Genomic DNA, 16,577 nt, shown 5'->3' on the forward strand with positions numbered 1-16,577 from the left:
ACTCCCGCGTACGGGGGTGTCTCGCCGGGGTCAGCATATCCAGGACGCAGGTGATCGCCGTGTGTGAACCGGAGTTGATCGCGCGCTTTCACCATATGTGTTACAGCACTGACAACTTGGATCACAACACCTTACCACAAAACGCGTTTACCACGCACAGTTTTCACCAACACCTGGTCCCCCACCACAAAGCTGCACTCCCTGCCCAGGAATCATATCGCGGAATCATGTTGCAGTTTTTCCTGTTTGTCTTGCATGGTTTTTTTCAAAATCAGGTTTGAGCAGTGGAAGCTTTATGCGTGGCTGGCGCCTCAAAAATAGTTCAGCTGTTGATTTGCTCGTCACACTGCTCGGTGTGTTCCGGTTGGCCATGAGAAAACAATCAATACTTTGTTGTACTGTCGGCTGCTTACCCGAGGCGTCACTCTCGAGCACCTGTTTCAGCAAGGCACTTTTCACGGTTTGTACTATTCGTTCTGCAGCACCACTGAATGCTGCGTGATAAAAAGGAATACGAACGTGTTTTACACCGTTGGTGTAAAGCCCGTTCTGTGTTCTGTAAATACTGTGGCCCGTTGTCACTCACCAATACTTCGGGCAAGCCATAAGCGTCAAAAGCACCCTCAAATTCTGGAATGTTTTTTTGTGCTGAGGTTGATGAGACTGGCCATACTTCGACCCATTTTGAGAATGAGTCGACCAATACCAGAAATACGTTCGTATCCTTCTGTGAAAAATCTACATGGACGCGTGACCAACACTGCGCGGGGTATTGCCAAGGGTGAAGAGGAACCGACCGAGAAGCTGGCTGAACTGCTTGGCAAATTTTGCACCATTGAACGTACTGTTCAATGGTCAAATTGATTCCTGGCCACCATACAAAACTCCTCGCTAGCATTTTCCTGCGGCTGGTGCCAGGGTGCTCCTCGTGCAGCATGTTTAGCGCGCGGTCCCTCAGCACCTCCGGAATTACCCCTCTTACGACCCACATCACGCAGCCCTGCTCTAGTGACAGCTCATCGCGGCGAACATAGTAAGATTTCAATTCGTCTGCCTGCTGTCTAGGCCACCATTTTAGCGTATATTGTGCCACGCGGCATAGAGTTAAGCTTCGCTTCGAGGCACTTGCAATCTCCTCTGCTGTCAGCGGGAGGCACTGAAAGATTGACATGCAATCTGATGGCTCGTCGTTCACCGGTCCTGGTTGGGGCAGCCTAGACAAGGCGTCTGTCACTTCAACATTTTTTCCTTTCCTAAATTTCAGCCGGTACCTGTAAAGTGCGAGGGTTAAAGCCCAGCGTTGCATAGACGCGGCAGCGATAGTCGCGATACGCTTATCGTGCCTTAGTACCCCGAGTAGTGGCTGGTGGTCTGTATGTATGGTGAATTCTCGGCCGTGCAGGTACCGGTGAAATTTATTTAGGCCAAAGATTAACGCCAGGGCCTCACATTCACACTGCGCGTACGTTTTCTGCTTCCGACAGTGTACGCGAAGCAAAAGCAATTGGCTTTTCTTCACCGTCAGCCGTCTCGTGAAAGATAACGGCTCCTAAGCCATATGACGATGCATCGCAAAACATTGCGAGCGGTTTCTTGACGTCATAGAATGTGAGCACCTTGCTGCTTGTTACCAAGTGCTTTGCATCTTTAAACGCGGTGCTGCACTCCTTTGTCCACGACCATTTTTAATATTTTCTAAGTAGCCGGTAAAGCGGCTCTGCTACAGTCAAAGCGTTCTTCAAAAACTTTGAGTAAAAATTCCACATTCCCAAATACACCTTAAGCTCAGTAACTGTAGTGGGTTCAGGGGCTTGTAAGATTGCGCTCTTTGTGTCGGTAGGGTAAATGCCTTGCTCAGTCACTGCGTGACCCAAGTACGTAACCGATTTTTGGAAAAAACGGCATTTATCCAGGTTAAGCATAATGTTGTATTCACTGAGGCGTTGTAAGACGCGTTCTAGTCTCTACTGGCAGTCGCCGATATCTGTCCCTGTGACGATAACGTCTTCATATAACACCCTACGTGTGGGATGCCATGAAGTACCTCGTCCATCATCGCCCGAAAGACAGCGGGTGCGCTTGCCACCCGGTAAGGAAGGCGCTGAAATTCGAACTACCCAAGACTAGTGTTCACTGTCAAAAATGGTCGTGACTCCATAGTGAGTGGCAGCTGCTGGTACGCCGAAGAAAGGTCTAATACAGTAAACGCCTTTCCTCCTGCTAAGGCAGTGTACAAGTCCTCCGGCCTGGGTGGGGGGTAATGATATCTTTTGAGAGAGGGCTTTACTGTAGTCTTAGAATCCCCACATAACCGGACATTGCCGTTTTCCTTCACAACCGTAACAACTGGCATAGCCCAGTCACTTCGCATTACAGGACGCAGCACGCCCGTTTCCACATGTTCTCGCAGCTGCCGCCCGACTCCTTCCTGCAACGCAAACGGAACTGGTCTAGCACGGCAAAATACGCGAACTGTACCTGGTTCCATAACAATCTTTGCTACAAAGTTTTTTATTGAACCCAGCTTTTTAGTAAACACGGAAGGGCACTTCTGTTTTAGCACCGCAACTCTGTCTTCAACTGCAGTCTGGCCACTTTCTAGCCAGTCAAGCTTCAAACGTCCCAACCAATTTCGTCCCAGTAGTACAGGCGACTTCCTCCCGTTGCCTTTTACAACAATCACTGGTCGAGTCGTGAATTGATTGTCGTACTTAACAACCACGTCACACTGCCATTTTAGCTGTATTTGCTCCCCAGTATACGTGCGAAACGACATTTTGCATGGTTCACATTTTACGTGTGGAAATTGAGACAGGTATACTTGCTCCGGGACAATTGTGACAGACACTCCCGTGTCAATTTGCATATTCAGTGAACGCCCTTCAATTTCCACACTCACTTCATAAGATGATTGGTTGGTGTTAATTACATGGTACAGTCCCTGCTCCGAGTCCACATCAGAACACTAGAGCGCATGCATGTTTTTTTTCTTCGCTTTAGAAACTGGGCACATGCTTTTGAAATGACTTACAGCCGAACACTTGCGACAAATAAAGTTTTTGTACCAACCTTCTTCCGACGAGTGTCCCCTGCGGCATCTTGCGCATTTTTCGCTCTTGTGGGCTTCAACATGCTTGGGATAGGCTGGTCTCTGATACTGGCGTGGTCGGCTTTTCACGACCAGCAAGGGTGCCTCTCGTTCTCTTGACCACACTTTCTTAGTGTCTCGCGCCGCTAGTTCTCTATCCAGGGTGATTTTGCAAGCGCCATCAAATGTCAGCTCTCGTTCAGCAAACAGAGCACGCTGTGTCTCTTCGTTCCGTATGCCAGCAACCAGCGTATCTCAGAGGGCGCCTTGAAATAAGTAATCGTAGTTACACTTTCTGGCTAAATGCTTAAGTTCCACGATGAAACCTTCCACGCTTTCACCCTCCTGTTGTACGCGCCGGATGAACTTGCATCGTTCTGCTATTACGCAACTCCTGGGTCTGTAGTGCTCCTTCAGGAGGCGTTTAACTTCTGTGCACGACTTTTCTCCCGGGGCTGTCGGCACAACAAGACTTCTCCGTACTTCGTAAGCCTCTGGTCCTATGACTCTCAAAAAGACGGGAAGGCGCTTTGCGTCGACGGTATCATTACCCGTTAAGAAATGTTCAAAACGCTCCAAGTACGACTCGAAGTTTTGCGTTTTCGGGTCGAACTCGGCCATCTTTCCCAGGGGCGGCATTTCGGCAGAAGTACATATATCCTTTACTCATCGGTTTGGCGTTTGCTTGCTTGGACGTGCTGCCAGCTCCAAGTCCCGTTGTCATTCCTTGTGGCCGAGTACTTTCTCTGGTAGTGCTCGGTATACAGCGGCTTTTGCGTCTCGCTGTCGTTCCTCGTCGCCAAGCGCCTCAGCAGGGGGTGTTCGGTGGGCGGTGCCGTACTCCGGGAGCACGTACAGCGCCTTGAAGCTGGACGAAAGCTTTGCTCCCTTGCTTCCGTTAGTGCCTGTCCACCCGTCCCGCCCCAAGGCCATCGCTTGCGTGGCTATGTAAGACCCTCGTCGCCAGTTGTTATAACGTCATCACGCAGCCAAACAGGGAATGGAATCAGTTTATTCAGTACCGGCGTACATATATACATCGCTATGTGGCGTCATATGAACCATGGCAGTTGGCCCGCCCAGTACAAATGCGGCATGACGTGCTGCGCTATCGCAGTTACGAAATGTTTTTTGCATAATTACGGGTGTGTTGGTACCACGACTTCACTCTGCACTTGTCTTTCAGGACTGTTTTCATAGTTCTCTGTGCCCAAGAGAGGAATCCTATGCGAAGTTAGCATACGTTTCTTCGTCGGTTGGCGCTGACGACGTTGTCGACACTACCTTAGAGAGTACCGGTCACCGAGGGAGCTGCTATTGAGCCTGTTTGCGGCATTAGAATCTCACTTCGAGCAACCTGCAGTGCTATCACATACAATCCCGATGAACCTGAGAGTGATGCTGGCCTGGACTTGAGGTTGTATGGGCTATTTAATATGCATTTATTTTTCCTTCACCTAACTAGAATGGAAGTAAAGATATTTGGTCAGTTTGCAATATCTTCAACAGTGGCAGTGGTGGCGTTCGGGGTAATGTTGCTTCAGGCGGGACATTAAAACAGGCCACAAGATTAAAAAAATATAACTGAAGACATAAGAGTTCCTAAAGGACAACAACGCGACGCGTTGTTGTGCTATGCCGCAAGTACATCGACAATATGCCGCTTTTCAATCACCACCCGCGCGTTCCACTGGACCTGGCAATTAATAATAATAATATTTCACTGTATTATTGAAACGAGAACTGAAGGAAAGTGTGCTTGGGCCCGATTTCAAAAAGCCAGCCATAAAGAGGCCTACCTAGACGTTATGTAGCATTAGAAGGAGCGAAGCCTTCGCCAGCTCTTGTTGCTTTCGGGCTGTAACTTGTTCATTAGGGAGAGTCAGTAAGAATACTGAAGAATATTTAAGGAAGAGGCATAATAATAATAATGGAATTTTCGATACAACTACTGCTTAAAAATAACAAAAAGCCTTCGTGTAAGACAATGAGAAAAAATGGAAAGTCAATGTCCGAAAACTAAAGGAACAATTCATAAGTGGAAACGTTCTAGTGTATTTAATGTCCTTGAATGCCAATGTAGAACAGAAAAAAAAACATTTGACTGGGCGAGACCAACTTCACACAGTGGACGCCATCGTCTGCTCAAAAAACCTTTCTTGAATAAACAGAATAGGTTCGGTTGAGTCAAGCGACATCAAAAAAAAACAAAAAGTAAAATGAAGTAGAACTTTATCTGAAGAGGGCAATAAGACAACACAAGAACAAAAAAGATGCTTGGTTGGTCATGCACATTGTGTCGCGATATTGCGCAGAATATGAGTAGGTAACAAGTAAAACATGTCCAGGTGTTGTGAACCGCATAAATTATGCAGAGAAGAAATTCGACAAAGAAATTAAAAAAAGAGAGATGACGGAGGAGCAAACTATGATGGGTGAAAAAGCGAAAAACGAACGAATAGCAACTATGATTTTCTATTGTTAAAGAAAAGACCCTTTATACGTAGCCAGGAGTTCTAGAAGGCGGGAAGACAGGAAACAGTTTGTGGCTCAAATATACGTGGTGTATACACGTATTGACATAGAAGTATCGGAATTGAAATATATTGAAGGGTTGTGTCTTCCGTGCTATACCGTTCAGCAAGTTGGCCCTAATTTAGGCTATAGCGCTAGTCTTTAAGAAACATCCTCTTGAATATCAACGGCCATAGAATTCACAATCCCTAAGCCTGCCTACTGTGACGAGCATGACGAGCATGATTATGCAATGAGACAAAGCCTAATGATACTTCTAGATATTAGATAAGCTAGAAGCCTGGATTACTAATATAACTTAATTTTATATGAGGAGAGTCGGCCAAAATGAGCATTTACGAATACGAATCGAGTTCGAAGGGTAAGTATGAAATATTGTATTGGGTTTCGAATCAAACTCCAACGCATATATTAACAGCAGGAATGTTTATTTGGGTGGCTTTAGGTCGCAGGCTTGTACTGACAAGCTAAGAAAATCTAGCTAGCTATCACGGGAACCAGGAAAATTTTAAACACAACATCACTAATTGTAAATAAAATAAGCGCATAAGTAGCCCCTCCACATCTTTACTGCCTAGTTCCAAGCAATCTTTCCAAGAATGAATACATGTACATTTAAATTGGATGCGTGAGATGTTTCCTTTGTGAGGCAGACTTTCGCATAAAAAAAGACAGGATAAAGGGTTACTCTATGCCTAGCTTGTCCTAAAGCGCTAAATAAATGGGTTTTGAAAAGATCTTCCAAGTTCCAGAAAATGAAAAAGTAACAGCTACTGAAGGACATCTGGAGTATAGGCATGTTCAAGCACCCACTGCAAGGATAGCATCGCTAGTTCTAGCGTAAAAATTAAAAAAAAAATGCTACGTCATTAAACTGCAAGAAACTCTAAATTGCGGACTACAGGGAAAAATCACACATCGCCGTGCAGGCTTTTGCCGCAAAACTGCAAACAAGCTCGTGTTACTAATTTTGTTTCTGCATTGTTTCAAAATCCTTTTGTTGCTGTTGAACTTCTGGGAAGTTGGAATACATTGCTTAAAGATCGACCACAGTAACTCGACTTCAACAGTTGGTTCTTGCAAAATATTCGTTTAGTTTTGATATTCAAATGTACCGGATAGTTCATTTTCCCATACGAATACAATACTGATTCTTTAAAATTTGATTTGCATTCGAAATCTTCAATATTCACCTACCCTTAATTATCACGATTAAGTGAAAGAGAGATAACAAAGCATCTAATCCCACACCCACACAAACGCCTAAATTTAGGTGCCAGTTAAACCGACCGAATTGTGAAACTGGAAATTATATTTGTGCCTATAACAGCGTTAATACACAAAATCTTTTCAGTTCTTTTTTGGCTTCTGTGAAAAAAGCTACTAGTGGGTTATACGTTTTGCGTTACTAGGAGATAATGAAAATAGTATATTAGTTTCGCTTACTGGTACGTATAAGTAATATAGTTGGGTAGCTATGCTATATGAGAGCGAGTTCTATATTGTTTCATAGAACCAACTCCAGGTTTAATATTTCTTACTCCAAAAGATAATTATAACTATGCGTGATCAAAAAAAGATTTCAGAAATGCGCGGAGGAATATATTGCATGGACTATGGCAAATCGTAAAAAGAGAGATATTCCAGCTCATCATTATCTCTTTGAATGTTTAGGAAGACTGAATTCAGAAACCCTTGAATAGCGTAAGATCTGCATTATAAAATATTTGCTTTATTTATCGCGTATGTCAGGCAGGTTAGCAAAAAGTAATGAGTTGCTGGTGCGTTTATGTTCAAAGATGTTGGGCCGTGAAATCTAGTTAACCAACCGAAAGATATTACTTTTTTTTTATAGGCGTGGATCTCCAATGTCTTTAGAAAGTGTCGTCATTATAAAAAAAAGGAGTACTGTACAGCGCAATGTAAAGCTGAGGAGGAAGATCAGTTTGTAGAGGAGGACCATTAGTTTTGTAGGGGAGCGAACGAGAAACTGTAGGCCAAAGCATCAATGCGCTACAGCTATTTACCGAGACCCGCCATGGTTGCTTAGTGGCTGTGGTGTTGGGCAGCAAATCACGAGGTCGCGCGATCGAATCGCGCTCACGGTGGCCGCGTTTCCACGGGGGCGAATACACCCGTGTATTCAGGGTCATGTTAAAGTACATCAGCTTGTCTGAATTTCCGCAGTCCCCCACTACGGCGTGCCCCATAACCAGAATGTGGTTTTGTCACGTAAAACCCCATAATTTTTTTCTGTTTATCAAGTTTACTGTGCGTGCAAACAAAATATACTTGCAGAGGAACATATTCTTTGTGTGCGATTTCGAAACCACAGGGTAATATGGCCACTAGTCTGGCTACCGTATAGCTTCTTGACTTGCAAAATGTGCAAGCGACCACACATATTCTGGAGCGGTAGCTTCAGTAATCGTTAAAATAGGTAACAGAAAAAACAGAAATATATTGATTGTGACTTGCCTGTGAAAGGGTAAGTCTCTTAAAGCTTCTTGTGTGTGGGGCTAGAGCAGTCCTGACGATGGCTTCTGCATGAGTGAATGTCGCGGGCATATATATAGTGCTGGTGAGTTGTCACGTCACTGATTTAAGTAGGAACAGACGAGAGCTGCGCACAGTATGAGTCAAAGCATGAGCCTTTTGTACGTCACAAGAAGTCTGTCACATACCTTCAGATGCCTTTTAAAGCAAAGCTTCCTTCACTTTTACCTTTGACTTACTCGCTACTTCTGGTCTTGTGACTGCCGTCGGCCACAACGCGTCGAATGGTGCTTTGGAACATGTGTTCATGACAGAAGCCAGGCTGAGAGGGAAGACGACGCGATAAACCCGTTCTGACCTTTGTACCGCAATACATATGCGCAAGGACTTCTGCAGCTCCCTGCTGGTCGTCATATTAGTCTCTTCACAGCTGTGTGTATTCAGGACTCCCCGTATTAACATTCCAGAAATGACAGCGCTTACCATTCTAATAACGTGCAAGTGCAGAGGGAAGCTAAGTAGAGTGGCAGAGAGCAGGGGGAAAGGAGGCAGAACATAGGCAGAACCGAAGCAGTCGCGAAACAAGTGAATAAAAGCCTTGCCAGTTTTCATACGCAGTTCCCATAAAAGGGGGGGGGAAGTATGGGAGGTGATGACTTGAGAAAAGCAGAGAGAGATATATACAGATAATATTTAATGGCAGAAAGGGGGAGAGGTCGGCTTGAGTGAAGTGCCTCTAGCCTGCTATACCACGCTGGGGAAGGTGTTTGGGGAATAAGAGAGATAGGATGTGAAGAGGAAGAAGGGTGGTAGTACGGTGTACATGATGAGGGCTGCACAGCATACTGTTTCTGTGCAATGCGAATGTGTACACTTCATAGCACAGCACCGTCATCTTTGCGGGCTGAGGTAGAAGTCACTGCAGTTTAGCTAGGAGACTGTCCATAGCGTTCATAATTTTTCCTGCTGTTGGAGCCACTGGTGTATTAAACCGTACAGTAGCAGCTGCAGGGCTTCCGTTATTTGTCACAGCATGGATTTGATGACCGAGTCCGATAGTGATATCTTAGTGCACTGTCCTTGCTAGTGGTGACAGTCTGAGGCCCGTGTGCGCGGCGGCAAACGTGGCCATGCATTCGATTCCGGGCTTGCGCGGCTCGCATGAAGCAAATGTTTGGGGACATCTATCGATGCCGATTTTTCGATGCTGGAGTTTCTATAGAAGCAGCATTTCCTTGAGAAGGAAAGAAAACGCTACTACTATACACAGGACTGGAGTTTCCGACAAACAGGACAAATTTAAGTTCAAGGTACGGTACGTTACTGTATTTTTAAGATGAACACCATACCAATTTGTCAAGCGGATAATAATTACACAGGGCGTGTGTAAAGAGAGCCGCTTTAGAACACACCGTAGGCTATAGCCGGCGCTACGGAAGTGGTCACACGTGAAATCAAAACTTCTCTGTCCGCCGCGGTGGCTTTTCCACATGTCATTGCTCGAGGTCGCGGGTGTCATCCGATCGCGGCTGCCTCACTTCGACGGCCATGAAAAAAAAAAACGGTCGTGCACGTAGATTTAGGGACAAGTTAAAGAACACCATGGCGTCAAAATTAATCCGGAGTCCGCCACTACAGCGTGCATCGTAGTACGATTGTGGTTTTGGCACGTACAGGCCCATAATTCAATTCACGTGTAATAGATTTTCACAATGCGAGGTTCCATGTGAAGGACTGAATATCCTCAACCATCTGAAATGGTATGAAGTACGGCGCACAACACTTCAAACAAACACTTTCCCGGTGTGTTCTGTATACTACGCAGACAAGTAGCAGTGGTAAACGCAAATCAACGTTTAACATAAACTCACCGCTCTCGTATTGGCTAAACGTTGATCGCCGCTAATTATCGTCAATCAAACTAGACAGCACAGAAGATTCTCTTACATGCATTCCCACAGTGCATGGGATATACATTACTTTTTGATGTACGACTTATTGTATTTACTTGATAGTTGTAACAAATGGTAGAAAAGCGTGTGATAGCACGAACAAAAAAATTTGCCGGCAGCTTGACGTAGAAAATGGAGAGAAAGAAATGATGAGCTTCGCGGTTCTGAATAAAACGGCACTGGTGTTCCCCCCAGACAGGAGGCCGGCCATATGGGCTTCAGTTTCTACCTTCTGAAAGAAAATGCAGACATTAAAAACATAGCTCCCGCACTTGGGTTTAGTTACCTTAATTTTGGTGCGATTAGCGTTTGCTGACTTCAGGCGTCCCGCGCCTGCCTGCCTGCCTGCCTGCCTGCCTGCCTGCCTGCCTGCCTGCCTGCCTGCCTGCCTGCCTGCCTGCCTGCCTGCCTGCCTGCCTGCCTGCCTGCCTGCCTGCCTGCCTGCCTGCCTGCCTGCCTGCCTGCCTGCCTGCCTGCCTGCCTGCCTGCCTGCCTGCCTGCCTGCCTGCCTGCCTGCCTGCCTGCCTGCCTGCCTGCCTGCCTGCCTGCCTGCCTGCCTGCCTGCCTGCCTGCCTGCCTGCCTGCCTGCCTGCCTGCCTGCCTGCCTGCCTGCCTGCCTGCCTGCCTGCCTGCCTGCCTGCCTGCCTGCCTGCCTGCCTGCCTGCCTGCCTGCCTGCCTGCCTGCCTGCCTGCCTGCCTGCCTGCCTGCCTGCCTGCCTGCCTGCCTGCCTGCCTGCCTGCCTGCCTGCCTGCCTGCCTGCCTGCCTGCCTGCCTGCCTGCCTGCCTGCCTGCCTGCCTGCCTGCCTGCCTGCCTGCCTGCCTGCCTGCCTGCCTGCCTGCCTGCCTGCCTGCCTGCCTGCCTGCCTGCCTGCCTGCCTGCCTGCCTGCCTGCCTGCCTGCCTGCCTGCCTGCCTGCCTGCCTGCCTGCCTGCCTGCCTGCCTGCCTGCCTGCCTGCCTGCCTGCCTGCCTGCCTGCCTGCCTGCCTGCCTGCCTGCCTGCCTGCCTGCCTGCCTGCCTGCCTGCCTGCCTGCCTGCCTGCCTGCCTGCCTGCCTGCCTGCCTGCCTGCCTGCCTGCCTGCCTGCCTGCCTGCCTGCCTGCCTGCCTGCCTGCCTGCCTGCCTGCCTGCCTGCCTGCCTGCCTGCCTGCCTGCCTGCCTGCCTGCCTGCCTGCCTGCCTGCCTGCCTGCCTGCCTGCCTGCCTGCCTGCCTGCCTGCCTGCCTGCCTGCCTGCCTGCCTGCCTGCCTGCCTGCCTGCCTGCCTGCCTGCCTGCCTGCCTGCCTGCCTGCCTGCCTGCCTGCCTGCCTGCCTGCCTGCCTGCCTGCCTGCCTGCCTGCCTGCCTGCCTGCCTGCCTGCCTGCCTGCCTGCCTGCCTGCCTGCCTGCCTGCCTGCCTGCCTGCCTGCCTGCCTGCCTGCCTGCCTGCCTGCCTGCCTGCCTGCCTGCCTGCCTGCCTGCCTGCCTGCCTGCCTGCCTGCCTGCCTGCCTGCCTGCCTGCCTGCCTGCCTGCCTGCCTGCCTGCCTGCCTGCCTGCCTGCCTGCCTGCCTGCCTGCCTGCCTGCCTGCCTGCCTGCCTGCCTGCCTGCCTGCCTGCCTGCCTGCCTGCCTGCCTGCCTGCCTGCCTGCCTGCCTGCCTGCCTGCCTGCCTGCCTGCCTGCCTGCCTGCCTGCCTGCCTGCCTGCCTGCCTGCCTGCCTGCCTGCCTGCCTGCCTGCCTGCCTGCCTGCCTGCCTGCCTGCCTGCCTGCCTGCCTGCCTGCCTGCCTGCCTGCCTGCCTGCCTGCCTGCCTGCCTGCCTGCCTGCCTGCCTGCCTGCCTGCCTGCCTGCCTGCCTGCCTGCCTGCCTGCCTGCCTGCCTGCCTGCCTGCCTGCCTGCCTGCCTGCCTGCCTGCCTGCCTGCCTGCCTGCCTGCCTGCCTGCCTGCCTGCCTGCCTGCCTGCCTGCCTGCCTGCCTGCCTGCCTGCCTGCCTGCCTGCCTGCCTGCCTGCCTGCCTGCCTGCCTGCCTGCCTGCCTGCCTGCCTGCCTGCCTGCCTGCCTGCCTGCCTGCCTGCCTGCCTGCCTGCCTGCCTGCCTGCCTGCCTGCCTGCCTGCCTGCCTGCCTGCCTGCCTGCCTGCCTGCCTGCCTGCCTGCCTGCCTGCCTGCCTGCCTGCCTGCCTGCCTGCCTGCCTGCCTGCCTGCCTGCCTGCCTGCCTGCCTGCCTGCCTGCCTGCCTGCCTGCCTGCCTGCCTGCCTGCCTGCCTGCCTGCCTGCCTGCCTGCCTGCCTGCCTGCCTGCCTGCCTGCCTGCCTGCCTGCCTGCCTGCCTGCCTGCCTGCCTGCCTGCCTGCCTGCCTGCCTGCCTGCCTGCCTGCCTGCCTGCCTGCCTGCCTGCCTGCCTGCCTGCCTGCCTGCCTGCCTGCCTGCCTGCCTGCCTGCCTGCCTGCCTGCCTGCCTGCCTGCCTGCCTGCCTGCCTGCCTGCCTGCCTGCCTGCCTGCCTGCCTGCCTGCCTGCCTGCCTGCCTGCCTGCCTGCCTGCCTGCCTGCCTGCCTGCCTGCCTGCCTGCCTGCCTGCCTGCCTGCCTGCCTGCCTGCCTGCCTGCCTGCCTGCCTGCCTGCCTGCCTGCCTGCCTGCCTGCCTGCCTGCCTGCCTGCCTGCCTGCCTGCCTGCCTGCCTGCCTGCCTGCCTGCCTGCCTGCCTGCCTGCCTGCCTGCCTGCCTGCCTGCCTGCCTGCCTGCCTGCCTGCCTGCCTGCCTGCCTGCCTGCCTGCCTGCCTGCCTGCCTGCCTGCCTGCCTGCCTGCCTGCCTGCCTGCCTGCCTGCCTGCCTGCCTGCCTGCCTGCCTGCCTGCCTGCCTGCCTGCCTGCCTGCCTGCCTGCCTGCCTGCCTGCCTGCCTGCCTGCCTGCCTGCCTGCCTGCCTGCCTGCCTGCCTGCCTGCCTGCCTGCCTGCCTGCCTGCCTGCCTGCCTGCCTGCCTGCCTGCCTGCCTGCCTGCCTGCCTGCCTGCCTGCCTGCCTGCCTGCCTGCCTGCCTGCCTGCCTGCCTGCCTGCCTGCCTGCCTGCCTGCCTGCCTGCCTGCCTGCCTGCCTGCCTGCCTGCCTGCCTGCCTGCCTGCCTGCCTGCCTGCCTGCCTGCCTGCCTGCCTGCCTGCCTGCCTGCCTGCCTGCCTGCCTGCCTGCCTGCCTGCCTGCCTGCCTGCCTGCCTGCCTGCCTGCCTGCCTGCCTGCCTGCCTGCCTGCCTGCCTGCCTGCCTGCCTGCCTGCCTGCCTGCCTGCCTGCCTGCCTGCCTGCCTGCCTGCCTGCCTGCCTGCCTGCCTGCCTGCCTGCCTGCCTGCCTGCCTGCCTGCCTGCCTGCCTGCCTGCCTGCCTGCCTGCCTGCCTGCCTGCCTGCCTGCCTGCCTGCCTGCCTGCCTGCCTGCCTGCCTGCCTGCCTGCCTGCCTGCCTGCCTGCCTGCCTGCCTGCCTGCCTGCCTGCCTGCCTGCCTGCCTGCCTGCCTGCCTGCCTGCCTGCCTGCCTGCCTGCCTGCCTGCCTGCCTGCCTGCCTGCCTGCCTGCCTGCCTGCCTGCCTGCCTGCCTGCCTGCCTGCCTGCCTGCCTGCCTGCCTGCCTGCCTGCCTGCCTGCCTGCCTGCCTGCCTGCCTGCCTGCCTGCCTGCCTGCCTGCCTGCCTGCCTGCCTGCCTGCCTGCCTGCCTGCCTGCCTGCCTGCCTGCCTGCCTGCCTGCCTGCCTGCCTGCCTGCCTGCCTGCCTGCCTGCCTGCCTGCCTGCCTGCCTGCCTGCCTGCCTGCCTGCCTGCCTGCCTGCCTGCCTGCCTGCCTGCCTGCCTGCCTGCCTGCCTGCCTGCCTGCCTGCCTGCCTGCCTGCCTGCCTGCCTGCCTGCCTGCCTGCCTGCCTGCCTGCCTGCCTGCCTGCCTGCCTGCCTGCCTGCCTGCCTGCCTGCCTGCCTGCCTGCCTGCCTGCCTGCCTGCCTGCCTGCCTGCCTGCCTGCCTGCCTGCCTGCCTGCCTGCCTGCCTGCCTGCCTGCCTGCCTGCCTGCCTGCCTGCCTGCCTGCCTGCCTGCCTGCCTGCCTGCCTGCCTGCCTGCCTGCCTGCCTGCCTGCCTGCCTGCCTGCCTGCCTGCCTGCCTGCCTGCCTGCCTGCCTGCCTGCCTGCCTGCCTGCCTGCCTGCCTGCCTGCCTGCCTGCCTGCCTGCCTGCCTGCCTGCCTGCCTGCCTGCCTGCCTGCCTGCCTGCCTGCCTGCCTGCCTGCCTGCCTGCCTGCCTGCCTGCCTGCCTGCCTGCCTGCCTGCCTGCCTGCCTGCCTGCCTGCCTGCCTGCCTGCCTGCCTGCCTGCCTGCCTGCCTGCCTGCCTGCCTGCCTGCCTGCCTGCCTGCCTGCCTGCCTGCCTGCCTGCCTGCCTGCCTGCCTGCCTGCCTGCCTGCCTGCCTGCCTGCCTGCCTGCCTGCCTGCCTGCCTGCCTGCCTGCCTGCCTGCCTGCCTGCCTGCCTGCCTGCCTGCCTGCCTGCCTGCCTGCCTGCCTGCCTGCCTGCCTGCCTGCCTGCCTGCCTGCCTGCCTGCCTGCCTGCCTGCCTGCCTGCCTGCCTGCCTGCCTGCCTGCCTGCCTGCCTGCCTGCCTGCCTGCCTGCCTGCCTGCCTGCCTGCCTGCCTGCCTGCCTGCCTGCCTGCCTGCCTGCCTGCCTGCCTGCCTGCCTGCCTGCCTGCCTGCCTGCCTGCCTGCCTGCCTGCCTGCCTGCCTGCCTGCCTGCCTGCCTGCCTGCCTGCCTGCCTGCCTGCCTGCCTGCCTGCCTGCCTGCCTGCCTGCCTGCCTGCCTGCCTGCCTGCCTGCCTGCCTGCCTGCCTGCCTGCCTGCCTGCCTGCCTGCCTGCCTGCCTGCCTGCCTGCCTGCCTGCCTGCCTGCCTGCCTGTCGATCTATCTATCTATCTATCTATCTTCCCATTATACCGCACTCAGCACGTTTAGCCTTGTACTATTACAGACATACCAGGATAATCATTATACCAGAGCTGTTATTTCCCAGGGACGAAGGGAAGTGTAGAATGAAGAGGCGCTCAGTCTGTTTATCTTTAGTGCTCGCTACCATAGCTCTGGGCTTGTCGCCAACTTACGCGCCATAAATCAGCAGTATACCTGCATGGGCGGCGTCGGTAAAACATTCCAGTGGAAAATGGTAAAAGAGATACGTTTAAGTGAAGCATATAAAGTGAGCCATAGAACTGGTACTGTGGAGGAATAAGAATGCGCGTTAACCAAGCCTGGAGAAACTGCACTGCACGCGTACTACGGGAGAACGGACAAGTCATTTCGGTGATACCCACTTTCAAAAACATCTCTTTAATAAATTCTGTTCGTGGAGGAGCGTCTGACAACTGTTGGTTCAGGTCAGACCTCTGATTGCCCAGTAGAGAACACTTATCAACACATACCGTTGCTCAATGATGATCAAAAAGTTTTTTTATTGCTTGCCTTTACTGACATAGCACAGCCCCGCTTATGATCGCAGAAGTCATTTGCTGTGGAGCAGGGAAAAACGCGGTCACTTCTTTTTTCTCTCTCGTGTATTGGACTCTCACTCCCTGTCCACTTCTCGCTATGAATTAGGGTTCACAGAAACGCACCGCTACACAAAAAATGGCATGTAGCAGACCGCTGTGCAACTTGTAAATATTTTATTACCGGGCGGAAAATAGTCGTGAACACTAGTGAACGATCACGCACTTCGGAGGCTCATACTCAACAAAAACTCAATGCGTCCGCCCGTATGTCGCTCCAAAGGTCCATAATAACGCTAGAACAACTCGCCTCTTCCGTGATGCTGTCCTCCATGCGTGGTAGCTGCTCGGACAAGAAGCGCTCCTTCCACTCTCCCCCCTTGGCGTTCTCGACCAAATTATGGCACCTGGTGTCTCTTCCGCTGGGCACTCTCGACGAGGCATCCAGGCTCTTCAACTGCTTGTCAAGCTCCGGGTCGTGATGCTCGCCGAGGTTGAACGCCATGACTTTTCTCATGCTTTCAGCGCTACTCCTTCGCACGATAGCGTCCAATACGCATCCCGTTCTATGCCACATTCTTTTAGCAGGTGTCCGTAGTGTCTGCCGGTAAAGTTAGCTAAGCGAAGTGCCTGGTCTCGTATGTTTCTCTGCAATTCTTCGAGCGGGAGATAGAGAACGTTTGGTTTGCCCTTGATCAAGTAAGCGGCCTCCAGGTGCTCGAAGTAGCAGCCGCAAGGAAGAGAGCCCATCAAGAAGGCCTCCAGAAAGTCATCGAACTTAGAAGTGATAAAAGCTGACGAAGTCATCTGCAATTTAAGAATTCAAAACAAGAACGTTTGGTTAGCTGCTTCACTGCACTTATGGTCTAGTGTGCACATTTTATGTGCAGAACGCTACCGATTTACGCAATAATACGATTAGCATTCTGAGGATACTTCACGCACTTTCTTGGTACCCATGGTTCCCAATACGGACCTCATTCACGGCGACTAGGGTCACGGCGTATGTGCAATTGGACATGTACTGCTCTTCAATGCAAAGAA

At 53.6% G+C, this 16,577-nt stretch overlaps 1 protein-coding gene across 1 annotated transcript in view; it reads right to left on the reverse strand.

Annotated features, from left to right (window-relative positions):
- Positions 1-16,038, reverse strand: part of LOC126523366 (amine sulfotransferase-like) — a 51,265-nt gene extending 35,227 nt beyond the window's left edge. The window contains exon 1 of the mRNA XM_055066717.1: positions 15,844-16,038. Coding sequence (XP_054922692.1) covers positions 15,844-16,038 — 195 coding nt within the window. The remainder of the gene's footprint in view (positions 1-15,843) is intronic.
- Between the last annotated feature and the right edge of the window lie 539 nt (positions 16,039-16,577).

Source organism: Dermacentor andersoni, chromosome 6 (assembly GCF_023375885.2).
Source record: "Dermacentor andersoni chromosome 6, qqDerAnde1_hic_scaffold, whole genome shotgun sequence".
In the NCBI taxonomy this organism is placed as follows: Eukaryota; Metazoa; Arthropoda; class Arachnida; order Ixodida; family Ixodidae; genus Dermacentor; species Dermacentor andersoni.